General features: G+C 36.8%; 8 protein-coding genes and 1 long non-coding RNA gene across 11 annotated transcripts; 5 read left to right on the top strand and 4 right to left on the bottom strand.

Moving 5' to 3' along the window:
- Positions 1 to 194: 194 nt before the first annotated feature.
- On the top strand, positions 195 to 3,339 carry LOC124344504 (protein PAT1 homolog 1-like). The gene is made up of 6 exons (XM_046798059.1): positions 195 to 461; positions 539 to 635; positions 694 to 995; positions 1,077 to 2,285; positions 2,409 to 2,654; positions 2,735 to 3,339. The coding sequence occupies exons 1-6, from the start codon at positions 420 to 422 to the stop codon at positions 2,993 to 2,995; spliced, it is 2,157 nt and encodes a 718-aa protein (XP_046654015.1). The 5' UTR covers positions 195 to 419; the 3' UTR covers positions 2,996 to 3,339.
- A 171-nt stretch (positions 3,340 to 3,510) lies between these two features.
- LOC124344512 lies at positions 3,511 to 5,124 on the bottom strand. Its single transcript, XM_046798072.1, has 7 exons — positions 4,920 to 5,124; positions 4,706 to 4,847; positions 4,511 to 4,619; positions 4,208 to 4,340; positions 4,095 to 4,140; positions 3,762 to 3,868; positions 3,511 to 3,694 (listed from the first exon to the last, which is right to left on the bottom strand). Exons 1-7 carry the CDS (start codon positions 5,110 to 5,112, stop codon positions 3,603 to 3,605), a joined length of 822 nt encoding a protein of 273 aa, XP_046654028.1. The 5' UTR covers positions 5,113 to 5,124; the 3' UTR covers positions 3,511 to 3,602.
- A 289-nt stretch (positions 5,125 to 5,413) lies between these two features.
- Positions 5,414 to 8,132, top strand: LOC124344516. Its single transcript, XR_006919761.1, has 3 exons — positions 5,414 to 5,574; positions 5,661 to 5,729; positions 7,334 to 8,132. It is a non-coding gene; the product is annotated as an uncharacterized LOC124344516 (long non-coding RNA).
- Positions 8,133 to 8,242: 110 nt separating this feature from the next.
- On the top strand, positions 8,243 to 11,520 carry LOC124344513 (tetraspanin-9-like). 2 transcript variants are annotated; one of them, XM_046798073.1, is made up of 8 exons: positions 8,243 to 8,434; positions 9,173 to 9,270; positions 9,835 to 10,026; positions 10,142 to 10,312; positions 10,440 to 10,628; positions 10,691 to 10,784; positions 10,856 to 10,896; positions 10,968 to 11,520. In XM_046798073.1, exons 2-8 carry the CDS (start codon positions 9,193 to 9,195, stop codon positions 11,013 to 11,015), a joined length of 813 nt encoding a protein of 270 aa, XP_046654029.1. In that variant the 5' UTR covers positions 8,243 to 8,434; positions 9,173 to 9,192; the 3' UTR covers positions 11,016 to 11,520. The 2 variants fall into 2 exon arrangements, with proteins under 2 accessions (XP_046654029.1, XP_046654030.1); XM_046798074.1 differs by lacking the exon at positions 8,243 to 8,434 and adding an exon at positions 8,976 to 8,994.
- A 149-nt stretch (positions 11,521 to 11,669) lies between these two features.
- Positions 11,670 to 14,629, bottom strand: LOC124344505 (tubulin--tyrosine ligase-like protein 12). Of its 2 annotated transcripts, none has more exons than XM_046798060.1 (13): positions 14,498 to 14,629; positions 14,357 to 14,428; positions 14,239 to 14,302; positions 14,030 to 14,160; positions 13,768 to 13,961; positions 13,640 to 13,700; positions 13,279 to 13,540; positions 13,026 to 13,216; positions 12,893 to 12,956; positions 12,682 to 12,833; positions 12,213 to 12,558; positions 11,936 to 12,146; positions 11,670 to 11,851 (listed from the first exon to the last, which is right to left on the bottom strand). In XM_046798060.1, the coding sequence occupies exons 2-13, from the start codon at positions 14,422 to 14,424 to the stop codon at positions 11,688 to 11,690; spliced, it is 1,908 nt and encodes a 635-aa protein (XP_046654016.1). In that variant the 5' UTR covers positions 14,425 to 14,428; positions 14,498 to 14,629; the 3' UTR covers positions 11,670 to 11,687. The 2 variants fall into 2 exon arrangements, with proteins under 2 accessions (XP_046654016.1, XP_046654017.1); XM_046798061.1 differs by having other exon boundaries at positions 14,520 to 14,629.
- A 198-nt stretch (positions 14,630 to 14,827) lies between these two features.
- LOC124344511 (ribosomal RNA-processing protein 8-like) lies at positions 14,828 to 16,125 on the top strand. The gene is made up of 6 exons (XM_046798071.1): positions 14,828 to 14,943; positions 15,025 to 15,238; positions 15,293 to 15,454; positions 15,521 to 15,680; positions 15,744 to 15,820; positions 15,884 to 16,125. Exons 1-6 carry the CDS (start codon positions 14,928 to 14,930, stop codon positions 16,089 to 16,091), a joined length of 837 nt encoding a protein of 278 aa, XP_046654027.1. The 5' UTR covers positions 14,828 to 14,927; the 3' UTR covers positions 16,092 to 16,125.
- Positions 16,043 to 18,137, bottom strand: LOC124344514 (vesicle-associated membrane protein 7-like). The gene is made up of 8 exons (XM_046798076.1): positions 17,646 to 18,137; positions 17,434 to 17,503; positions 17,151 to 17,364; positions 16,951 to 17,088; positions 16,799 to 16,889; positions 16,645 to 16,712; positions 16,455 to 16,547; positions 16,043 to 16,309 (listed from the first exon to the last, which is right to left on the bottom strand). The coding sequence occupies exons 3-8, from the start codon at positions 17,355 to 17,357 to the stop codon at positions 16,238 to 16,240; spliced, it is 669 nt and encodes a 222-aa protein (XP_046654032.1). The 5' UTR covers positions 17,358 to 17,364; positions 17,434 to 17,503; positions 17,646 to 18,137; the 3' UTR covers positions 16,043 to 16,237.
- A 212-nt stretch (positions 18,138 to 18,349) lies between these two features.
- Positions 18,350 to 20,789, top strand: LOC124344510 (tumor protein p63-regulated gene 1-like protein). Its single transcript, XM_046798070.1, has 7 exons — positions 18,350 to 18,492; positions 18,970 to 19,186; positions 19,264 to 19,447; positions 19,687 to 19,863; positions 20,065 to 20,205; positions 20,302 to 20,429; positions 20,501 to 20,789. The coding sequence occupies exons 2-7, from the start codon at positions 18,976 to 18,978 to the stop codon at positions 20,692 to 20,694; spliced, it is 1,035 nt and encodes a 344-aa protein (XP_046654026.1). The 5' UTR covers positions 18,350 to 18,492; positions 18,970 to 18,975; the 3' UTR covers positions 20,695 to 20,789.
- Positions 20,720 to 22,609, bottom strand: LOC124344508 (U4/U6 small nuclear ribonucleoprotein Prp4-like). The gene is made up of 6 exons (XM_046798068.1): positions 22,108 to 22,609; positions 21,928 to 22,047; positions 21,466 to 21,864; positions 21,129 to 21,405; positions 20,982 to 21,038; positions 20,720 to 20,918 (listed from the first exon to the last, which is right to left on the bottom strand). Exons 1-6 carry the CDS (start codon positions 22,464 to 22,466, stop codon positions 20,832 to 20,834), a joined length of 1,299 nt encoding a protein of 432 aa, XP_046654024.1. The 5' UTR covers positions 22,467 to 22,609; the 3' UTR covers positions 20,720 to 20,831.
- Between the last annotated feature and the right edge of the window lie 552 nt (positions 22,610 to 23,161).

Genomic DNA, 23,161 nt, shown 5'->3' with positions numbered 1-23,161 from the left:
AGTCTGTTTAAACGTTGATCCAACTACGGAAGTTGGATTTTAACAGACTTTTATGTAAACTTTGAAGATTTATCATTTTATTATTCATAATTTTTAGAATTAAGTTTTTTTAGATAAATTGGTTGCAATCCGCTGTAGGAGGTAGGTCGAGGGCCTGATTTTACTATTCTAAACCCACAGAAAAAACATCCGCTAGATGGTAGTTCCGTACGAGATGTAAGTCATGTAACTATCGAATCTTAGTTCCAATAAGGTATTCGATTGACACACTAGATCAGCAGAAAAATTATCATTCGGTTCGTTTCAACTTCTACACACACTTAACGATTCGTCAAACTCCTAAATCCTTTAGAGGAAAGGGAACTAAATCATTTAAATCAAATTATCCCCTTCATGCTGCCTGGTACGTTCTCAGCAGAATGGAAGACGGAGGATTTTTTGGTTTTGACACTTCTTTGCCGGTAATTTAAAAATTCAGTATTTGGTGCCTTGGAAGATATTATATTATAATATTTTATTTCAATGAATGGGCATGTAGCCTGTCAGGAGAGGTCCTAAGCAAGAGATTGGCGATGTTGAACTTGAAGACACCTATGATGCCTTAAATGATGAAACATTTGGTGTCATTAATGCAGGTTGGTGATAAACAATAACTGGTCATTTGGTATTCACCTAACTTATAATTTTGTTTAGATGATGACTGGGAAGAAGAACATGAAAAATTGGCTGAGTATCTTGGGGAAATACCTAAACATGATAATTCTAAAATCAATGTGGAATATACCTTGGATGACTTTGAAGAATCTGCTTATCCTGGACCACAGCCTGTTCATCTGAGGAATGCTATAGTCGACAAAAGTGGGAACACTGAATTTGAAGCAGACAATGAGGATGCTGCTAATGTCGCAGCCAGTGTTTCTCAAATGTTATTGGACGATGATGACATTGACACCATTATTTCTAGGCCTATTAACTATTCTCGAATGGAAAATAAGGTACTACATATTTCATCTTTTCATCTTCTGTCACAAGAAAATTGCTGAACTCACTGTTTCTGCATTTTCCCATTTGTTTAGTTGTTTGGACAGATGTCCCCACAGTCTTCCATATTTAACACTGACATTGTTGGATCCCCTTCGACACCATCAATATGGTCTACACAACCTTCAGATATAAGAAAATCCTCCGAGGGAAGCCCCAAAGTTGTTTCTGTGATTTCTAATGGCAACCAAGTTCCACCAATCAGAGAGCATAATTTGCTTCAGGAGGGATTATTCAAGACTGTTGAAGAGCTCGAACGACATTTACTACAACAACCTAAACGACTGACAATGGAAGAACTCGAACGAAATTTATTGAGTAACAGACCTTTACCTTCGGGATCGATTCGCTCGGTGGAAGAAATTGAAGCTGAGTTAACAAGAGCACACCCACCGCAGCAAATTGGAATGATGCCCCCTCCGCACCTTCAGTCATATTTAAGGCTCCCTCCACCTATGAGCATGTCTTTACCTCCACCTGTTAGAGCCCCAATGCCGCATCCTATGCACATGCCATTACCAATGCCTTTGCCACGATCGAATGGTCCTGCTCCATTGCCTCACCAACAAAATTCGCAGTGGAATCGCAGAAATCACGAAAATACTAATCAGATAAGCCCGTCTTCAAATGATGCATCTAAAAGCCATGTGAATGAGAAACGACAAACGTTTGCTGCTGAAAACTACGACGACTACAATGGACTGATGTCAACTAAAGAGAAGCAATGGTTGATGAGCATTCAGATCAATCAGTTGATATCGGATAATCCCTATGTTGAAGATTACTACTTTACCGTGCTTCGATTGAGATGTCTTGGGAAACTTCCCGGTCGTGACAGTAACGAGGGGCCGAAGCTCATAATGCATGATAGAGCTAAAGTCGAATCTAGAACTTACGCACCGACCCAATTCGCTAACTCGTTAGGAAAACTTCAAGTTGTAACATACACGGCACCTCGTCGTATAATTGATGTCACGATATCCCAATCAACTCCCGAAATGGGTCAGGATCCTCAAGTGGCCGTCAAGGACATGAGGAAATTCAAACAAATTTTGCTGGACATTGAAAAGATGTACGTTTGGCTGCTTGACTTAGAAGATGCTGAAATGCGAGTCGAATCGCTACCAAAAGACACGGAACCTGGTCCTCATCATCAAGCCACCATCGAGTATCAACACAAACTCCAATCATTTTTGTCGGCTGGAGATCGGCTTCAACAGATTATGCTCGTCAGGAAGGGAAAGGTACAGATTTTTTTTTCTGGTTGAAATATGTATCTTAATCTTTTGGCATGTGCCAAAAATTTGTTCAGTTAGAAAATTAAAATCAAACCTAAAATTCTGTTTTCGCTCTATCTGGATTAACAGGTTTTGATTCTTCGGGCTTGGAATCGATTTTCACCACAATTCCAAGAATTAATTGTTCGCACGATTTTGCTGAATTGTCTTATTTTGATTCGGCGCGACAATATCGACCATGTTCTTGTACGTTTTCTACCATTGGTGAATGACGTACTGGCTTCGCTAGAAGATCTTCAAGGTCTTGTCAGTATGGCACGATTGATTGATGCAGCTCAGAAGAACAGTGGATACACCAGTGTCACATCCGCCAAGGTTGGTATCTAACTATGAATAACTATTTGTCTTTCGTTGTTGCAATCAAAGTTAAAATGCTAACAATCTGTTTGTTATAGGTGGGCCTCGACTTCATAAGTTTGATTTTGTGTCGAGGGACCGAACTGATGCCGAAATGCTCAGACGAACTTACAAGAGGTCAGTGGTCGGCATTCGTTCACAACGTCGGCAACTCTATCATCGCTGCTCCCACAGCACTGAAATCGGACCTAGGGCTGTTAAATTTAGAGCACTTTCAACAAGTTGGCATGGAAGAATCGAAGCTGAAAGCATTGAAAATCGTTTTAGATACTCTCACCCATGCTGGACAAGAGGCTTAGAAGATTGTCTTGTAACAAGAGAGGAAAACAAAAAAACGGTGACTGTTGACATGGATAGCTTATTGCGGGGACCGGAAAATTCCTTACAGAATCAGAACACAAAAATATCGAATGATTTGAGTTGTTTGGCTGTGCTATGAATGGACTTAATTGGTCTATTCTGACTGTTGTGTTGGCGTCAACTTATTCGAACTAAAGCACAATCCAGTCGTGCCGTGCCTTCTTGGCAGAAAAATGCTCATTGTTTCTGTAGATTGTTGTACCTTCTGACTGCTTGCAACCGAACTTGACGTACACATGCGTTCTGTAATTATGGCAAATACAAGCCCCCATGAACCTCAAAATTATTCATCAATTTGTGCATCCCATTTTAGGCAAAAAACTAATTGGCATACACATGGATTTCAAATGCTGATGTGCTTTTAAAATACTGAGCGAATTGTAAATGTAGAAGATGGAGTACACAAGACAATTGGAAATGTGCTACTTAGAAACGAACTAGTCGGTAACATTAATGACTTTATGACGTCGAATTTTATTGCAGTAAAGATTTAAAATAAAATACAGGCAGCGTCGATTAAAGATATTTTACCCTTTCAGCCTGCTCTCAGTTTCGGGTGTACAGCTGATCTGGCTGCATAACCGTTGTAGGTCGGAACACCTTTTCTGTCCAGCAGCCCCTGCGTGCACTGCGAATCACTACAAAGGAATGTCATTACTTTGAGTACTTCAATCTAGACTATTTTTCAAATCGACTACTACTGACCTCTACCGCTAAAACCGAATTCAGAAGCTTGAGCGAAAAATCCTGGATAAGCGTAAGTGATGTCTGCAGGTGTGACGCAAACGTGATAGCCTTGATAATTTGGAGAACTGAAAAAGCAGAAGGGAAAGGTTTTTTAAAACATTTAGAGAAATATACATTTTTAATTCAATGGTGGAAGAGGAAAAGCGCAAATAGAAGATCCAAACATTAATTTCCTCTGTGTGTCTTACAGCAATTAACAACGAGGAAAACTTTCAAGTGGAAATTGTTTTGTGGAAAAAGCATGACGCTTTTTATCGAATTGGAAATTACGGATGTGACTTTATGACTTACTCGTATATGGTCCAATAACTTCTCCCAGTTACGATCAATGAACCGCCTATTAAATTACATTTGATTATTCGTCGAATAGGTCTATAAATAAATAATCTAATAGTATAATTCACCATAATATGGACTAAGGTCCAGAGAATCACTAGCGGTGAATGCTTCGTATGATTGAAACCATTCAACTTGATATACATTTAGCGCATCAGCTTGGAAGTTGTAGGGTGATCCTGCATAGCGGACTGATGACACCTGAGTAACCAATTGTCTTTATTAGTGTTATCATTTTCCGACTTGCATATCCTAATTCAGCTATCGCTGTGTACACAAACAAGGTAACCGCCCGTCAGCTAAACAAAGAAAACTTCCACTAAACTTGACAGATATACGTTGTGACACCATTTTTTTCCTGATTTACACACCTGGTTGTTTAAACCTGTCGGCAAATCCTGGCAATAATTTTCTCCCCAGTAAAATGCCGAAGCTCCCAAGAAATTACTGTTGTAACTAGGATTTTCATACATAAGCCATCTAAAAAAAATAATAATAACAAAGATATTAGGAGTGGAAAATCACTTTTTGTTTTCTTAACTGCAATTTGATACAATCATACTTACATGCCCCGGACAACACAGAAAGAAGACGCTAGGTCATTGAAGGCGGAATTTTGAAGATTGTCAACGTAATTATTGATTATTATCCACGATCCTGGACTATTCATTGCTCCATCATACAGTTGAAGTGTATGATCGCTTTGTCCTGCGCATTGTAATACAAGTAAATTGTAACATAAAGACACCGGATTTAATTATAGAAATTATTATGACTGACCGTGAATCAAATTGAATGCAAGAAAGTTGAGAAATATCAACACTTTGGTCGACTTGAAGCTTCCCATATTCATAAATGTAGCTGGTGGTGGCAGCCTAGGAGTTCTGATTAAACCAAAAGAGTTTCGTTCACGGTGATCTAGATTGATTCGAGTGCGCAACAGATCTGGGTAGTTACCGTAAAGCGTGCACATATATCTTGCGTTAAAAGACGATTCAAGTGATGAAAATCTGCTGATAACGCGATGAATAAGGTAAAATAATATTATGACAAACAGGATTATTTATTTATCGAAACCATTTTTCAGTTACGTCATAACAGATGTTTTTCAGATAAACGTGATGACCCACCCACAGAGGCCTTATTTTTCCACCTTATATACCCTTATTGTGCAATCGCCCTCCCTCAACCCCCAACCACCACTTTTTGGTTAATACGTATATACGTACTGCATGATTCACGGTGGGCTATATCGATCCGTCGGTATTGCTGATACTGCATGTATACGTCGCCCTTCCGTGGGTTTTGTGGTAAAACTATGTACACATGCTATAACGCCATATAGTCCTACCTCCGTCTTGAATAGGCTGGACAATATCGAAGTTTTCTAGCATAGTGAACCAATAATATAGCCTACATGCCGCTATCCATCATGGTTAGTTTTGCTCTCTTTAATAAAGTAAATTGTTAGATCAATACACTCTTCATTAGTAGCTTTAAAATTGTATTCTTGACTATTAGGAAGAAGGACGATTAGCCAACAGTATTGAACTGGAATAAAGGAGTCGTCACATTTAGTCACGAATCGTGGTAAGTATTTCAGTTTTAAAAAGGCGCTCTATGGTTTTGAAATCATTATATCGATTGATTCACTTATTTTCCATGACCATAATTTGCTTATTATAAAAATCATTTTCCAGAAGTAGTTTGAATAAAATATAGCTACGTATATGTAAATTTATGTTATGATGTAAAGAGTTACGAGTTTATCGCAAAATGTTTTGCATTGTACACAATTTCGTACAAGGTAATAGAAAGTCTTCACGTGAAGTCAAAAAAACTTTCGTCCGAAAACCTTACTGGTAAGGATCCGCGATTAAACTGACGAAGACAGTCTCAATATTTCACTTAATGCTCGTTCTAAAATCTCAAAAAATTCTGTCTTTGGCCATGTATATAGTGCTGTAGCCATAAAAGAAAAAAAGACGACAAAAAGAGTTGTTATCTGTCCCTTGGACTTTAAGAAAGCTAGAGAAGCTATATTGCCTATTGGCAAAAGTAAGTAGGCTAACTTGGGGGAATTTCGTTGCGTTTTTATTTCAGCAACAGCGGCGGGTGTTGTCCTAGTCTACGCATGCCAATGATTGAATATACCAGTAGAATTTTGCTCTTTTTCTTTCAACCGGTTATTGATGCTTTAAGAAGGTCAGAGTATTTACAAGTGTTCTATATTGTGTTATGGAATTCGATGAAGCTAGTCTTCAAAGTTTAAACTTGAAAGCATATGGTGCAACTTTATTTAGGTTAAATACTATCAATCAGCTTTGTATGTAATTTCATGTAAACCAGACCAAATCATAAGTGCTGCTAAAAACCAGATCATGGCAAATGACTAAACATCGATGCAAATGATGTATGTGTACTCATACAGGTAACAGGTGGTATAGGCATGAAGCATTACCATGAGTACAAAAATTTAAAAATACAAGCAAACAAAAGCAGTTGAAACAAAATAGGCCACGGTCAATTCCACACGTAAGTTCCTCGCTCTAATTCGTGCTGTAACGGAAAGCGATCCCGATAATTTTGCCAGTGCTAGTAGATGGTAGAACTTAAGTACTCCGCTTTTATCCATTTAGTCTGAATTCTAAAATTGGGTTACCTTGGGCGTTCGAGAATTACCACATGTCGCGTTTAAATTGAGATCATTTCGCATAGCAATTTATTTTTATGAAGACATTATCAAATTTAAAATACCAACAAGAAAAGTTAAACCTAATGTAACCTAACTACCAGCAATCTTTAATGGAAAACAGCATAAGAAATGTGCCCGCCTCGCCCGCCCGCCGGCCGCGTGACCGGTATTTGCAATACCCACATTGAATTTTAAGTTATGCGATAAAAATAAAGTAAATCATCAATTTATGTTTTCTAGAAAAGCTTTTTGTCTACATTAAAGAGGGTACTTCAACACAAAAATCCGACCATTTTTGCTTATTCATTTGATGGCCTTCTTCGGTCGATTAACGAAGTTTTATAACAGCGGGGTTTGTATAGTTATACAATCTTAATTGGTTGATTCAAGGACAGAAATGTGTCGTGAGTGGAATAAAATTCAGCCTCCAGTTCTTCCAGGGCGAACCGCCGGTGTATACGTAGGCTACTACAATGTATGCGTCCATTTTCTTTTTCAGATCACGATATTTCCTCAAGCTCATGGTGCGCGAGTAACATATATCAACCGCGTTCGTGACCTAGTTCTATGATGAGGCATTTTATCATTGTGCAGGCTGCTCACGCTCCCCAACGCCTAACCAAAAGCTGAAGGGAGCCGGTTTCTATCACTTTGACTTTGGCGCTCTTGTATCTTATTTTCTTTTCTTTTCTTCTCCACTTCTTTGCATAATCAACACCCAGTATTTTTAAATTGCAACGCGTGAAATCATTCAAGGATTCACGAACAGCTACCTACGGTCTACTCATCCAAATTATTCTTCTAGCGAGAAAAAGTTTCTCGTGAAAAGCACGCACCGGAACTTTTTTTGTGCCACTAAAAAAAAGAGACAGAGAGAGATCAATAAATAACCATCAACGATCAAGCGATTAACTAAAAAGAAGTCGATGGTGTTATATAAGAAACACACATTATCGACAGGCTTGGCTGGCGAAATTCTACATTTTCTTTTTTTTTTTTCAATTATATTGTATTGATCGTTATAATTTCATTTTTATTTTCACCGAGTCTGACTGGGATATTTCTTTGATATCGTGTACATACCCGTATATAATTAAAGGCTAAGTAACGCTCGTTAAACCTAAAATACACGATGGGATGATGATCTTGTAAACTTTTTTCAGTGGTTATTTCCGCCGAAAGAAAATTGCGGAGAAGTAGTGCATAAAATTGTAGGCTCCAAGGGTGTTTTTCCTTCATTTTCAGCTTTTCCCTTTGCAATAAGTAATAAGTCTTGAGAAAGAAAAAGAAAAGGAAAAAGAAAAAGAAAAAAAGGAGAAATGAAAAAGGTGAAAAAAAAAGGAAGGGTGTGCTAAGCAATGTCTAGCCTCTAGCCAGGTTTATAGTCAGGTATATCGTGGGTATGGAGAGTTGTTCTCAGTTCTCACTCTTTAGTTCAGCTCCGACTGTCAAGCATCGAAGAACCTTGCGTTCTCAACGAATATAGTTAGCTTTCTCTTTCGTTTTAAGACGTTATATACACCTGACCGAAAGAGTGTTTCAGTGCATCGTTCGTACACCAAGTGGGAAGTGCGTTCTGTTTTGATATCTCCAACTCACGGTTAGTTCCAAAAAAATCAGCATCGTTTTTGCCGCTAGGAGTTAGTTCATTTCTGGTCCAGTGTTCATTTGGGGTAGTGAATTATTAAAAAAAAAACGATCGGTTCAGCCTTTGGTCCTTGGGATTTTTCCATTGTTTCTTAGTTACCGTCCCCCTCCAATTTCTAGGAAGCAAATCATTGCGTTTCTTGCAGATCCTCGGAATATTTTGTCATCATCTTCTCGGAAGCGATTGATTAGAGTCGCGTACAGCTTTTGTCCACATTGTATTGAACGAGAAGGATCTCGCAACGGAAAATGATGCACAGGAAAGGCGACCGAGTGCATGCGTGGTGCTGCATGGTGGGTATCAATAAAACGAGAACTTACGGTGTGGTACTCTATGGAGTTGGGGCCAGCCAGTCTATTGTTGACACTGGTCGCCATGGACGACGTTGGGGCATTTCTGCATTAATAAATAGCTCATCTGTAACCGTAAATCAGTTCAGGCTTTTATGCGTCCAGTCGACTGAACGTTAGTTGGGAGAACCGAGTCACTACTGAAGCGTCTCTGTGATTTCAGTACGTGTTGATCCCAACTTGAAATTAATTCCCAAATATTTGAGATCTTGATTATTATTATTACTGTTGTGGTATTAGTAGCAATATGCGTTTAACTCCAAATTCGTTTAGTATGTCTCAACTTTTATGCGTCATTGCAGTGGGACTAATTTGATTCCATTGTTCCATTATCATTTAGTTAACGGTAGTGACGGCGCCATGGGACACGGTGCGGAAATGAATGGATGTGGCAAGTGCCTGAAATATCTGATGTTCACCTTTAATTTATTATCATTGGTAAGTTGCACCGTTTCATTATTCATTTGTATTCGTTACCAATTTTTGGAACACGGATGTACAGGGGGGACAAAAAAAAATCCAAGTATTAAGTTCAGACCGTGAAGTTAAAATGGGGCCGATCACTCGTCGACTCTCTATTTTAATATACAAAGAGTAGTGCACTTTCACTTTTTCCCATCAGCACCATTCGAGCAAAGGGCTGACCTCTTTTCCTTGGAGGACTGACTTGAGAGAGTGGAGGTGGTTACATTGGATTTGGACTTTCCATGTGCCTCTGGGCACCTCGTTGTGTAAACGACAATTTCGGAATTTTTATTTTATTTTATTTTATTTTTTAGTTCGTCAAGTTGTTTGAGTTTTTACTGGGTTACGCGATGATTTCATGGTCGAGATATTAATTGTTTTCAAAGAGTTGCGACATTTAGATTTATCATTTATGCAACATTCGCTCCTTATTGATTGAATTATTTCATTAAAATGTAAAATGACGCTATCACGCTATCACGTAATTGCTGCCAACCAATACCCAGTATTTCGAAACACTACAATTATTCCTGATAGGTTGGTGGGATCGTGGTGATGGCCGTTGGTATTTGGACATGTGTAGACCACGCCTACATGGAACAGTTGCTTGGAACCAATCTATATATGAGTGCGGCCTACATTCTTATCGCGACTGGCGTTGTGGTCATCCTCATCTCCTTTTTAGGATGTCTCGGAGCCGTTAAAGAAATTAAATGCATGCTCCTCACCGTGAGTTTTTTTTTTTATTTCAGTGGTTACGCAATTGCGGGAAATTAGCATTTTAAAATTGAGATGAAGTTGTAACAAATATTTTTTTGTTCGTCTTTTCTGTTTGATTGAATAGTATTTTATAGTGATGTTCGGCATATTTGTGACTATGCTGGTTGGTGGTATTTTGGGTTATGCCTTCCGCTCGAATGTTGCTGTTTCAATGAGAACGCGAATGTACTCTTCTCTCGGCGAATATGGCGTTAACAGAGTCGTGACAGATGCGTGGGACTTCACTCAATCCAAGGCAAGTTTGATTGTTTAACATCACATCCCATAGTGAAGAGCGTAATTTAAGAAAAAATAGTGAAATAAAAATGCCTAGTTATAGTTGAATTAAACTGACCGGATTCCATTTTTACCTGATCGAACAGTTACGTTGTTGCGGAGTCGAAGGTTTTGATGGTTACAGAATCTGGAGAACAGAAAATCGCAACTTCAACAGCAATTCGCAAGTACCACTCTCGTGTTGTCAGAAAATATGGACAAGTGGTCAAATTGGAAGTACCGGACTAATTAATAGCGGAATGCTCAATTCCGGTCAAATGGATATGACTGGACAGGTAATACTTTTTTAAATTTAATTTGCCAGTGTTTTGCAATGTGTACGATATTTTTGATTTAGTCGTACATGCCTTGTCAAGGATCTCCAAACAGCAATACGGCATACTTGATTGGTTGCTATGAAAAGGGCCTCTTAGCCGTTCAAGAACAAGCAGGTAGATTTATTTTTGAAATTTCGTCACTTGAATGTTTTTTTTTAATTCATTTTTTCCACTCTAAATTTTAGCGATTGTTGGAGGGGTAGGGATAGGCATCGCATTTGTCACGGTACGTACATTAAAGCTATTAAAGTGGATGAACCGTAAACTAATTAATTTTCTTTTGTTTATCGAATGCAGCTAATGGGAATGATTTTTTCGATGGCTCTCTTCAACATGATAAAATAGCGATGAAATGCGTTAGTTTAAAGTTTAAACGACGTTATTTTTTAATTTCATTCCATCCCGAAATAAAAGAAAATGATCTGGTTGTTTGCTTGTAATATTAGAGTATATTGTAATTTCGTGATTACTATTGCGTGGTTGCCCACTATCCTGTCAAATGTGAATTCTGCATCTGCATGGTGTGATGCGCTTTTTGTACCCAACGTTCTTATTTCCTTATTCCTCACTAAGAATTCTTTTTCATTTCGTTGGACAACTTTCACGAATTGAGAAAAATCTTGATCATGACGTGCATATGGATTGTCAAACGTGTGAATGGCACCTTTCGACTGTCGTAGTAAAAACACTGTTAGTGCAGTTTCACTCTAGAATCTAAAGTCAATCGAATGTCAATTTTATGACAGACTGGACTCCTCAGAAATGGCTCGATAATTTGTCAACTTTAGTTCTAGTCAGTTGGCATGCACTTTCAATATAATACACATTCTCGGCGTATTTTATTTAAAAATTTGGGAAATTGTGTTCAATCCTTATTTTTTTACTTGTCTGATTTTGAATCTTATTATCCAACTTTCTTCGAGTAAACAAATATTCTAAATTCTCATAAACTTAAATATAAGAAAAGGGCGAATCAGATTTTTAAAATACACTCAGCCGCAGATTGGAACCAGCTTTTTATTCCAACAAATGAACATGCTTTCCTTCAGTTTCATCGAGAAACAACACGGAAAAAACATCATCAAAGAACTCTTTATAGTAAACGCATGCGCGTTTACAGTCCGGAGCCCAGTTAACTTCCAACAACATGGGCTGTATCGATGGTCCACTGTCGTCACCATCTAAAAATAGAAAAAAATTTTTTTACATGCCCATAAAACTCATGGACGATAACTTTCATTGGTTGTGAAATTTTTAATACATACCTAGAACATTATCTGTCCACGCTAACATTAAATCGACTGCATACATTGCACGGGATTGCGGGGCGGCAGGAATATGAGGCGCATTATCTTTCTTTTCTACGCTTGATTTCAGCAAAGAAGATAACATGGCAAATATTCTTTTCTCCACTTTGCACCATTCTTGACCTGGATTTTGCTCTTCGAAATAGCGAATGAAGTCATGACAAAACATCTAAATAGATGTTCAAAATAGTTAAAAGAAAATGTGGAAATGAAATGATATACCCTCTATAAGTACCTGGTGTAAATTGGTAGGGGAATAGTTCATAACCGTGAAGTGGCGTTCATATTCGTCAAAATGATCCAGTTCGAAAGGCTTGTTGGCGAAACGAATCCAGAATCGCTGATAGACAAAGGCTTTCAAAGGTTCGGTTGAACTGAGAAGAATTATGTAGCGCAGGTCGAACTTGACTTTGGCGTTAACATCTTCTCTATAAAAAAGTACCGGCCTCTCTATATACCGCTGACAAATTTTGGGTCCACTGACGGCTAAACGTAATATCATATCGAGATTGTCAGTGATGTGAGTGTCCATGCTACGCGCTAAATTCCATGGTTTAATGATCCAATAATTCGGTGTTCCCCTGCCAAGAGAAAAAAGAAAACCTACAATACAACGAAATAAATGGATGCGCAACAACTCATAACAAAACAAAAAACCCAAATCAATAAAATCGATAAATATAAAATGGGATAAATCATCTTACAATTTTTCTTGCGCGAGAAAGTAAGCCACTAGTTTAGGAAGCTCTGTTTTCAAATTAAATGTCGTTGGAAGCCAAGATGGTTCGTTTTCCAAAATTTCTCTTTTGGAACTAATACTGGACCTTCGAGCAATAACGCAAAGTAGATCCTTAACCTGATTTTTTAAAAATAACATTATTAGTTGGAAGAAAATCAGAATCACAGAAAACATACAGTCAGCAGATGTTCACAGGGAAATTGATTAATCCTTTTAAACGGAAAGTTTTCGCTTAGCTGCCTAAAAGAGTCAAGAAAAGGGAGTTTTTGAGGTAATTATTAGTTCTAATTTCTAAACGTTTTCAATTACTTGAAATCCTTGAAATGTGATGAGAGCCAAAGAATTTCTGCTTCATCAGAATTATCTACCAATTGAAATCTAGGGTGTTTCAGATAGTCGCGAATGAACACATATTCAACGTAAGTGCGGATAGGTCTATCACTCGGTAGGCCAGGTATTTCAATATCGGCATTCGGAAGCGTTTCAGTCATTCGACTAGCCTTTAAAAACCTAATATTATCAATTTTTAACGATCAACAGAATTATTCGATGTTAAGCTTACGGAGAAGTAGTCCGGTGAAGGCTCGACTTGTTCTAGATCAACGGAAGCAAGGAATTCTTGAGAAAATTCCTCGGACCACGGATGTAATAATGCTGACCGACTAATTTCATCAGCTCCTGAACCTTCAACGAAATCACGGGTAACTTCGTCGTTTTCATCAAGATCACTCAAAGGGAACATGATCGAATAGGTAGCTTGTTCGGACATAAAGAAAAATGGAACAAGACGAACGGTCGGATGATCAGAATGTTGAATCCGTGATCTATTATTTTAGAATAAACAAAGTATTAATATTATTCAGCATACAACTCTGAAATACAAAAAAGAACTACTGCAAAGATCAAAGTAGAAAGTAACATACCCAAATTCATCCAAAATGTACCAGATGGGGAGACGCTCCTCGGCTTCAAGATTTTGGTTACCTTATATTAAATATAAATATAAATTTTGAGAATAGTAAAAAAAAAAAAGCAATAGCATATTAACTACCAATGCTATATGTTTGACTGTACTTCCACATGCTGGCCATAACTTTCTTAACAATTTCTTCAATATTATCACTCTCAGCAGAATAAGCAACATCCATGAGGTTACACATCCTAGCAAGGAGGCCTGTGATGTTAAGCAAGTGGCTCCTAACTTGATCTGGTCGAAATGTCCAAGCATGGTCAACAAGATAGATACTAACAAAATAAAATTACATTAAAATTCTGTTACATACATGATGCAGACATTTACACAAGAGCATTACTGTTTTGGATCTGCTGCAACAACACCTCCTGAACATGTAACTAGAACTTTCCATTTGTTGAAAGCATTACTCACAATGTTATCATCTTCATCAATTTGTGCTAAGCTAAAGCACTCCCCAGCATCAAAAATCTAAAAATTAACAAGGAATTTAATAAATTACCATAACCAAATTTGTGTAAATTCTTCAGGAAGTTGTCAGAAACTTACGCTATTCTTTAGCTTCCAATACAAGGTCTCCCAATAAATTTCAGGAACACCAGAGGACTTTAACCTTAAGACACTTGTATGTTAACATGAACTTAAATAATAATAGTAATGATTTTACTGTGCTTGATGGAGAGCTATAAAACTTTTCAGTCCTTCCAAGCCATCTGCAAGTTCCAAAGAGGACATTTCCCTTCAAAGTTTAAATTCAATTAAAAACACATTTATTAGAAAGGATATTTTCGATAGCCATGTCATATACCTTTAATGATTAACCACTTTACGTATTTCAGATAATACGAAACACTTTTCAGTTGATTCGCAATTTCGCATATGTCAAAAACAACTTGAATTATTTCTTTCCACGTTGAGAAAGCAGACTGTCGATCGTCTGCTAGGCAGACACCGTTGTCACTTAATGCGTCGAGCAAAAATAAAAAATGCAATTCCAATCCAACATTCCAACTTCAACAAACCCTAAAAAATCAAAAAGAAAACTATCTCTCGATAGAATTATATTTATTTTGTCATTTTGTTTTCAAAATTGAAAACAAAAACAGAAAAATGTATTGTAAAAGAAATATGACGCACGCGCATATTTTGTAACACCTGCACATGTTTGTGTCTTGTCTGTTTTGGTCTGGTCGTGGTTTTCAAGTTTTATACATTTCCCAATTCGCATAATTTAAAAAATGGAAAGCAAGACAGGTATCCTTAAATGATTATTATTTTATCCTGACACAAAAATTGTATCAATTTTCTTCTTCCCATTACTTCTAAAATTTTCAGCGTCGATTTCGGGATCAAAAAAGATTTCACTAAAACCAAAAAATGTGAGATCTTCAGCTTATGTTAAACGATTAAAGGTTGCACTAACCAAACAAAAGGTAAATTCTAATTCTGCTCACCAAAGAACACCACTTTCAGCTCCTCAAAGAAAAACTAAAGAGAGAGCATCGATTGCTAGTGATGCAAGACAAAGATTGGAATCTGCACGGTTCAGGTATTTTTTGTTGTTGTTGACAATATTCCAGCCTATCATAACATTTAATTTCAGGTATCTGAATGAAGAGCTGTATACCAAAAGTAGTAGTGAAGCATGGGAACTTTTCCAAGAAGACCCCCAATCATTTGATATATACCACAAGGGGTTTAAGAACCAGGTTTTGAAATGGCCAGTCAACCCATTGGATATCATCATCACTGATCTTATGAAAGGGTAAAATAAAACAAGCCATGTGCTAAAAAATGGCTTTAATTTAACAAATTAAAATTTTTTTTTTAGTCCTAGAAACTGGGTGATAGCTGATTTTGGTTGTGGTGAAGCTCAGATAGCAAACACCATTCCTAATAAAGTTCACTCTTTTGACCTTGTAGCAGCAAATGACAAAGTTACTGCTTGTGACATGGCTTCTGTTCCTTTGGCAACCAAAGCTGTTGATGTGGTATTTCAACATTATTTATGTATTATAGAATTTGATCAAGCAACAGATAATGCTTTTTTTCAGGTGGTATTCTGCTTATCTCTCATGGGTTCCAACATACATGACTTTTTAAAGGAAGCTAATCGAGTTCTTAAAATTGGGTAAATGCTGTATACAGATTTTTTTGAATAATAATCTTTATTGATGTCATTTTTAAATCACAGTGGAACTCTGTATGTAGCTGAAGTTGAAAGCAGATGTAGCAACATTAATGATTTCTTGAAAACAATTGAACGTTTTGGATTCCAACTCAAAGAAAATAACGTTCAAAAATACTTTTTTCTCGCAAAGTTTAGCAAGATTCAAAACATGAGTCCCAAAGCAACTATGCCAAGAATATATTTGAAACCTTGTCTGTACAAAAAACGATGAATAGAAAAGTACACATAAATGTTGAACATCATAACAAAGAAACCGACTCATTATATGTTACGAATGTACAGAAACGTATTTGGTTGAAATAGAATGTTTGTTTTAAAAACTGAAAGAAAAATTAGATCACGCGCAGAATTTGTGCATCAACTGTTTTGAATGCATGAATGCCAATTCAATCCTCCACATGCTATGCTAACGACAAAATACACAATAACCTACGGAAAAAAAATATTTTCAATTAGATTTCATTTAAAATATTATTCCGAATTTTAGAATGTAGTTCAGGTCGATAAATGGTAAAAAAAAAATTACGAATGAAATAAAGATAGTTATTTAAACTATAAAACAATCATAACATACCAAAATCACGGCAGCAGTAATTGCTGTTATTTTTATGTTTTTCCAGAACAAGGAATTAGCCAAATTTCGACTTGATTTCCGGAAAGTAACAGCCTAAAATTAAAACAATTAAAAATAATTTACTTGGTGAACCAAGTACTTTTTACCTCAGTAAAATTTAAAAATATCTAAAATTCTAAAATATACATACTGACGCGCTGAGGCTTTCGGTTTTATTAACCAGTAATTCTAATCTTTCGCCACGTGCCGCTAAGGAATCTAATAATGAGAAAAATTAAATTAAATGGTATATGTTACTACTGCTGGAGGTTGCAAATTCTTGCTGGCTCGTATTTACACTTTACCTATATTTTTCACCATTACATCTTTCAAGTCGTCCAATTCTCCTTGAACTTGAGAAACGGTATCGATATCTCGAGATTCAGAAAAGTGTTTCTGGTTAAAAAAAAAAATCTCAGTAATGTCTGAAATAATTGAGAAGAATTTCACGACTTACCATTAGACCTGCCAAAATTTTCGAAAACTCCGTGTTCATAGCATATGGTAGAGCAGAGTATGCATGGGCTCCAAAAGTATTTACAAATTTCTTTTTAACTTCATTCAAAAATAAAAATGCTCTTGAACGTTCAAATTCCTAAAATAAAGGTTTCTATTTATATATCATCTACAATTGCAGACAATAAAAAAAAGATTTACATCATCTGAGATGCAAAGATAAATTATTCTGTCTTGCAAAATATAGTGGAACAAAAATGATCCATGAGAGTAGGTCATTTTTGAATCATCAAGTCCAATTTGAGCTAGAACTTGCTCTGTGATCTCAGAAAAGTTTCCAGTACAATTATTGGCAAATCTAGCCAAAACAGTGTTTCCTCTACTAACAACACTGTATAACAGCGGCATTTTCCTTCTAAAAAGTTAACATATGAGATTATGTAATAAAGACTAAATATTTTTTATGGGTCAACTAATCTCATACCAACGAAACTTTCTCGACGATTCAGACGATCTTCAATCCCATCAACAACTTGACGAACGTGTATAAAAAACTGCAGAGAAACTCACGATGGATTACAGAACTTATGAAGGAGCAGATATTATGACACTCAAAAGAGAAAAGACGTTGCTATAGTTTTGGATAGTTGTAGGAGGAATATAATTAATTTTTGTAAGTATTAAGGATTAAACAACCTATCTTAAATTATCAAATGACAATCCACTCCAGTCAATGACTCAATGTTGACTATTGTCGGAACCACGTTATAGAGTCTATGGTTTGCTCACTCACTAGAGTCACTACAGAAAACCCAAAGAGCTCGGCAGTCGGCACCCCAGCGGCCAAACCATAGCAACTTTCAAACAGCGCCTCTCCTCTAAAGTTTTCTCTACTCTAGTCTACTCTATTAAAACTTTATTGAACTTGCTTTTCAAAACCTTTGGGCCTTCTAGAATTATGGAAAAGATGGAGGGAAAAATATATATATTTAAACTGATAATTAATCACGTTGCTTATTGGCTTTAATACCGGCTTACCCTGTTCCACTTAATCCTAACCCGCCTAACCTATGGACCTATGAGCCCTCCTCCCCAAAAAATCCCAACATTTTGGCTCCTCCCATAAATTTACAAATTTTTAATCTCTCATAACGGAGGCCAAGATATTTGAAAAAATATTGGCATACAATAATAAACAACACTATTAACTTAAGTACCGGAAAGTTTTTAGCTACACCTTTCAATATTAGAGTAAAGGGAAATGGGGGCTTAAAATGTCCCGCTTAATCCCACCCTCCCCTACTGAGTTGAAATGGAAGAATATTGGAATCCTGCCGAAAATTATAACTTAAGAAAAGTATTGATCGTCTAAAACTTTTTTTTTTTTTCGATGTTTGCATTGCGCAAGTCGATGCGCATGGCTGATAGCCAAGATGTTTGTAACATTGCGCGATTTCACTGATACATTTACTGAGTGAAGGTCTAACTTTCGTGTGTCTTGAGCCAACTTATCAGCTCCTCTTAATTAACCGAATCGTATTTGGTAAGATATGGATTTTCTCAATTTTATCAAAACAATTCATGTGCACAAATTCAAATTCAATGGAACAATCAAGAAAAAAAATCAAGAAGAACGAGAGGTCATAGATACGAGGAACAGGAAGCTCTTATTAATTGGAAAATATTGAGTGTCGACTTCTTAAATTAAAAATTGGTTCCAATACTTCGAGAGGCTCACCGCTCAAATTTGCGTAATTTTTGTGTAATTTGTTTAGTTTGCTCAAATTACGGGCGTGCGTCTAGATAGACTTAAAATTTGAGTTTTTTTGGCAAGGTGTACGAAGATTTTTTTTTTTTTTGTGGTGAAACCCCTCGAAAGTCTTCACTTTTATTTACTTAAGGCAAATAAAAATCTACAGCATATTGTCGAAAATTTTTGTACATAACAAATAACACTAACATTCGGATATCTCTTCCACTTCCAAAATTAAAACATAAAATTTTTCGATTGTTTGTTCAGAAAATCATGCTTAGTGAAGCAGAAACTACACCAACCTTGGATGAGCCAAATCTACCGGAATTTTGCGGAGCAACGTTATCTTTAAACAATGCTTCAGGCACTATTTCAAACCAAAAAATCGTAAAGCAAAACCTTTTTTCAAACAACGAAGCAGATCAAATGAAAGAAAGAAAGAAAATAGCTGAACTCCAACCCTGCGGTCCTTCATCAAACTGCGGTACAATTCTATAAGCTTTTTTAAAAATATTATGATGGGCTGACTTCTGACAAAGCTATTGTTTTACTATACCGTAGAAAATGTTCCTTTATCTCCAACTGTTCTCAGCGCTGAAGCTCGTGGTGGTGACGGTCAAATCATCTCACAAGGCTACTTCAGTTCAAGAAATTACATGTTCGCGATCGAAAATTGCAAGCGAATCTTGACTCGAGGAGAACCTGAGAACCATGGGGTTTTCGTAGGAAGTTGGTTGCTAACTATGTAAGACTTTTAACTAAATGTTGTCAAGTATTTTCACTAGCCCTCAAAAATAATTGCAATATTCCAGTACGCGACGAAAAAATCGTAAATGCGCGGTTGAGGGACATTGATTTTGTTTCTTTTTTCGTACCGTAGCTTATTTGAAAAAACCGCGCTTCTTTCGTTTTGAAAAAAAACTTCACTTTCTTATCTCTGTTTTGTTTCATCGTTTGATGTTTGTTTTCTATTGAGGACTAAAGGGTCGATCACTGGGACAACGAAAAAGAACGACTGATTTTGCTTTATTCTCGAACCTTGTTCATTGTAAAATACGACTTCATCACCACGACTCTTCAAAGCTTCGAGACCTATGCACTCCAGAAAATTATTCACCTTACTATTGGGAATATTGAATACCCAACACACTCAATCACACCGTAAGTTTTTTCCGTTCTAAATTTGTTTTTTTCAGATTGATGGACATTGGTTACCAATAATCAACTGAAATTTGTCACAATCATGTGGATTGCAAGTAAATGTTTCTCTGTGTAAAAATGAGATAAGATTTTAGTGTACTTATATCGGATGATTGGAAATTAATTTAGCTTTTGTCGTATTTTTATATGAATATACTTTAGGAAATTCCAATACCTCGCAGATTCTATAACAGGACGATTCTCGTCTATTCTACGAGGTAACTTTAATAGTCAATCGGCATCGGAGCTATTACATAAACGTTCAACAGGTGAAGAAACTCAAACTGACTTCACTTCCGACAGGTAACATAACTAAATCAGACATGACACATTGATACGTTATAATGCGGTAGAAATGTCGAACAAAGGTTTTCAAGAAAGTTCTTGCTTTGGAATTAGATTGAAAAGAAACGGCGTCCGAATTTTGTTTGGATCCGTGCCGGCAGAACCCAATTTTACCCAGTTATGGAATCCATGGAGCAAGGCAATTCCCTGGTTAACGTTTTTATCGCATCCACTACTTTCAAGTAAAAAGATTGCAATTCTGTTAATCATTATTCGATGGATGTTAACTCTTATTTTTACCTATGAATTTTAGCTGAACACACGACTCCTGCTATATTCGACGTTAAAGATTTTACAGTCAACCTACAGCGAACTTTGCAAAACGAGTACCAGGGTTTAGTTGAATACAAGCCAATTATAATGAATTCGTATTTAGGGCTTCCAGCATTAGTTCACAACTACAGTCAATTCGGATTTTACAAAGTACGAGGGAAAGTAAGTTTTTAATACTCCACCCAATCTTCCCAACCAATAGGCTTCAACTTTTTTGTATTTAATTTATTAATGTTTTCGAAGTCCAATACACAAATAAAGAAATCAAACAAGCATGGTCGTCTTCGAAGCTGCACTCTATACTTCTACATTTATTCAGGGGACCAAAGCTTGTAAGTGCGATCGTACGAGGCTGTGGCGATGAACGAACCGTCAGGCGATACATCAACTGCCATAACCTGTAACAATAAAATTAAAAAATTGTGAAACACATCACAAACGTATTTGATAAAAAAATTTACTTTTCCGTCATGTCCCGAAAGGGTTTTCAATGGTTGCCAAGTGTTACTCGCCCATATCTAAAGCAGAAAATTATTTCAAATATATATAGATGACAAATGTAACATTTAAAGAATGCAGAAAGAAAATCTATTAATGATTATTCATACCTTTGCGGTACAGTCATATGAAGATGAGACAATATACTGTCCGGAACTTCTTTCGAATTTCACGCTCGACACTAAATTTGTGTGTGCAGGAATAGTATAGATACAGGATCTCTTACGTAAATCCCATATTTTACAGGTATTGTCTTCACTTCCAGTTACTATGTGGTAGCCATTAGGTGATATATCGATGCCCAAGACACCTTTTAAATGACCTTCCATAAACATGATGCAGCGCCCAGTTCTGAGGTCCCATACTCGACCAAAAGAGTCCATGCCACTAGAAAAAATTCCACATGTAATTAAAATATTATGTTAACATATTTTTAGGTGTTGGTACCCTGTGATAGCCACTGAACCATCAACATTGAATGCTATGTTGTATACAGGTTTGGAATGCCCTTCTTGATGAAGAACTTCTACACCTTGTTCTAGATCCCATAGCCTCCAGGAATTATCAAAAACACATGTAGCTAAAAATCTTCCAGAAGGATGAAATTCAACTTTTGACACTCGATGCGGAGCATGTCCTTCCATATCAGCAATCGGCTCTTCACTTTCTAAATTCCACAATTTGACTGCGCCGTCCATGGAACATGAAGCCATATTTAATTCTGAAGGTTCTAAGCTCAAGGTGGCTTGTGGATGGAAGACTATTGCTCCAACACTACACTTGTGGCCTCTTAATGAATGAGACAAAGTGCAGTCAGGTACATTCCACAATTTACACAGGCCACTCCTAAAACATGAATTGTTTTTTATTATCTGGTTAACTCTCTTACAATCTCAGAATATTTAATACCAGGAGGCAGTGGCCAACAAATTTCCACTTGGGCTGAATTGGCAATATGATATTGGTCTTCCATCACCAACTTGGCTGCACATGATGTTCATACCTCTCATCCGTTTCACCATTTCCTGCCTGGAAAAGAAAAAAATAGATTAATTGGGATGTGCTTTCATAACAGAGCATATTTCAGACCTTTTGGCTGTTCTTGTTGATTCTGGTATTTCAGATTCAAGCTTCACATTAGATAACCTTTGTTTTGCTCTGGGGAGGGAATAATATGCTAACCACAAACGAGCAATTTTGAGTGATTCAGGACCTTCATGATACCAAGTGGTTTCAGTTTGATCTTTCTCAACCTTCACAATTTCTTTTTCATCTTCTTTTTTTCTATCGATCAAATCATGTCCATGAACCGAGAGTAACTCTTTTAATCTATTTCGGCGATCAGCAGGTCCTTCACCAAAAAGGGTTATTGGTTCACCTAATTGCCTAAGATGTTTCCGAATTTCCCCATCGTCAATTGTGATAGCGAAACCGGTTGTGGACGACATGTTTAAAAAAATGTGTTTTCTAATTGAACTTTTCTTGTTTTGATGATCTCAATGTTTAAATATTATAGACACCGACACCTCGTTTTGTCACGTTTTTGTTGTCAATACGATCGTTCTTAAATCTTAAATAGACTCTTACAAGCCAGACGCCTCCCAAACGAAAAGCGACTTACGGTATGAAAAAATCATGTGCAGCATACAGAGCCACTGGTGGAAAACTGGAAAACTATGTTCTATGTACTCATTCTTCGGATCCCCCCGCTCGCAAACTGAAATTTTAAATAATGATGTATGATTTATTACACTACCAAATATACAAAACAGCCAGTCTGAATATGGATGAATATGGAGTCTATAGCTCTGATTTCGATTAGAAAAAAGTTATTCACACTCAAAGTGCAGCACATGCCCATCTGGGATTTTTTTCCAAAAATGATTTTGTTGCAACCTATAAAATTGAGGTTCAGCTCAGCATACAGTTGTTAATAGCATAAAATGCCTGATATGTGATCGATTACACATGCAGCAGGCTGTGTAACAGACTGTGTAACAGGCCCATTTGGTGTACGGAAACATTAGGGAACAGGGAGTATAGGGACATAACCAAAAATGATATTTGATTTATCAGATTTTCAGTTCAAAATTGGGTTATCCATTTTATGCATCTAATTTTAGAAGACCGTTTAACACTACAA

This window comes from Daphnia pulicaria, chromosome 6 (genome assembly GCF_021234035.1).
Source record: "Daphnia pulicaria isolate SC F1-1A chromosome 6, SC_F0-13Bv2, whole genome shotgun sequence".
Taxonomy (NCBI): Eukaryota; Metazoa; Arthropoda; class Branchiopoda; order Diplostraca; family Daphniidae; genus Daphnia; species Daphnia pulicaria.
Note: the sequence above shows the minus strand (reverse complement) of the source record. Positions and strands in the feature narration are given on the sequence as shown.

Coding starts and splice junctions, on each gene's coding strand:
- LOC124344504 (XM_046798059.1), top strand. CDS start 420: ATGGAAGACGGAGGATTTTTTGGTTTTGACACTTCTTTGCCG. Junction 462..538: donor GTTTTGACACTTCTTTGCCG/GTAATTTAAAAA, acceptor ATGGGCATGTAG/CCTGTCAGGAGAGGTCCTAA. Junction 996..1,076: donor ATTCTCGAATGGAAAATAAG/GTACTACATATT, acceptor CCATTTGTTTAG/TTGTTTGGACAGATGTCCCC.
- LOC124344512 (XM_046798072.1), bottom strand. CDS start 5,112: ATGTGCACGCTTTACGGTAACTACCCAGATCTGTTGCGCACTCGAATC. Junction 4,848..4,919: donor TGCATTCAATTTGATTCACG/GTCAGTCATAAT, acceptor TACAATGCGCAG/GACAAAGCGATCATACACTT. Junction 4,341..4,510: donor CGACAGGTTTAAACAACCAG/GTGTGTAAATCA, acceptor TTGGTTACTCAG/GTGTCATCAGTCCGCTATGC.
- LOC124344513 (XM_046798073.1), top strand. CDS start 9,193: ATGGGACACGGTGCGGAAATGAATGGATGTGGCAAGTGCCTGAAATAT. Junction 10,313..10,439: donor GGGACTTCACTCAATCCAAG/GCAAGTTTGATT, acceptor CTGATCGAACAG/TTACGTTGTTGCGGAGTCGA. Junction 10,897..10,967: donor TAGGCATCGCATTTGTCACG/GTACGTACATTA, acceptor TATCGAATGCAG/CTAATGGGAATGATTTTTTC.
- LOC124344505 (XM_046798060.1), bottom strand. CDS start 14,424: ATGTCCTCTTTGGAACTTGCAGATGGCTTGGAAGGACTGAAAAGTTTT. Junction 14,161..14,238: donor ATTGGAAGCTAAAGAATAGC/GTAAGTTTCTGA, acceptor GTTAATTTTTAG/ATTTTTGATGCTGGGGAGTG. Junction 12,957..13,025: donor TCACATTTCAAGGATTTCAA/GTAATTGAAAAC, acceptor TGACTCTTTTAG/GCAGCTAAGCGAAAACTTTC.
- LOC124344511 (XM_046798071.1), top strand. Junction 15,239..15,292: donor TTGGAATCTGCACGGTTCAG/GTATTTTTTGTT, acceptor ATTTAATTTCAG/GTATCTGAATGAAGAGCTGT. Junction 15,681..15,743: donor CAACCAAAGCTGTTGATGTG/GTATTTCAACAT, acceptor GCTTTTTTTCAG/GTGGTATTCTGCTTATCTCT.
- LOC124344514 (XM_046798076.1), bottom strand. CDS start 17,357: ATGCCGCTGTTATACAGTGTTGTTAGTAGAGGAAACACTGTTTTGGCT. Junction 17,089..17,150: donor ATCTTTGCATCTCAGATGAT/GTAAATCTTTTT, acceptor CCTTTATTTTAG/GAATTTGAACGTTCAAGAGC. Junction 16,890..16,950: donor AAATTTTGGCAGGTCTAATG/GTAAGTCGTGAA, acceptor TTTTTTAACCAG/AAACACTTTTCTGAATCTCG.
- LOC124344510 (XM_046798070.1), top strand. CDS start 18,976: ATGCTTAGTGAAGCAGAAACTACACCAACCTTGGATGAGCCAAATCTA. Junction 19,187..19,263: donor CGGTCCTTCATCAAACTGCG/GTACAATTCTAT, acceptor ACTATACCGTAG/AAAATGTTCCTTTATCTCCA. Junction 20,430..20,500: donor ATCGCATCCACTACTTTCAA/GTAAAAAGATTG, acceptor TATGAATTTTAG/CTGAACACACGACTCCTGCT.
- LOC124344508 (XM_046798068.1), bottom strand. CDS start 22,466: ATGTCGTCCACAACCGGTTTCGCTATCACAATTGACGATGGGGAAATT. Junction 22,048..22,107: donor TCAACAAGAACAGCCAAAAG/GTCTGAAATATG, acceptor TTTCTTTTCCAG/GCAGGAAATGGTGAAACGGA. Junction 21,406..21,465: donor GGTTCAGTGGCTATCACAGG/GTACCAACACCT, acceptor AATTTTTTCTAG/TGGCATGGACTCTTTTGGTC.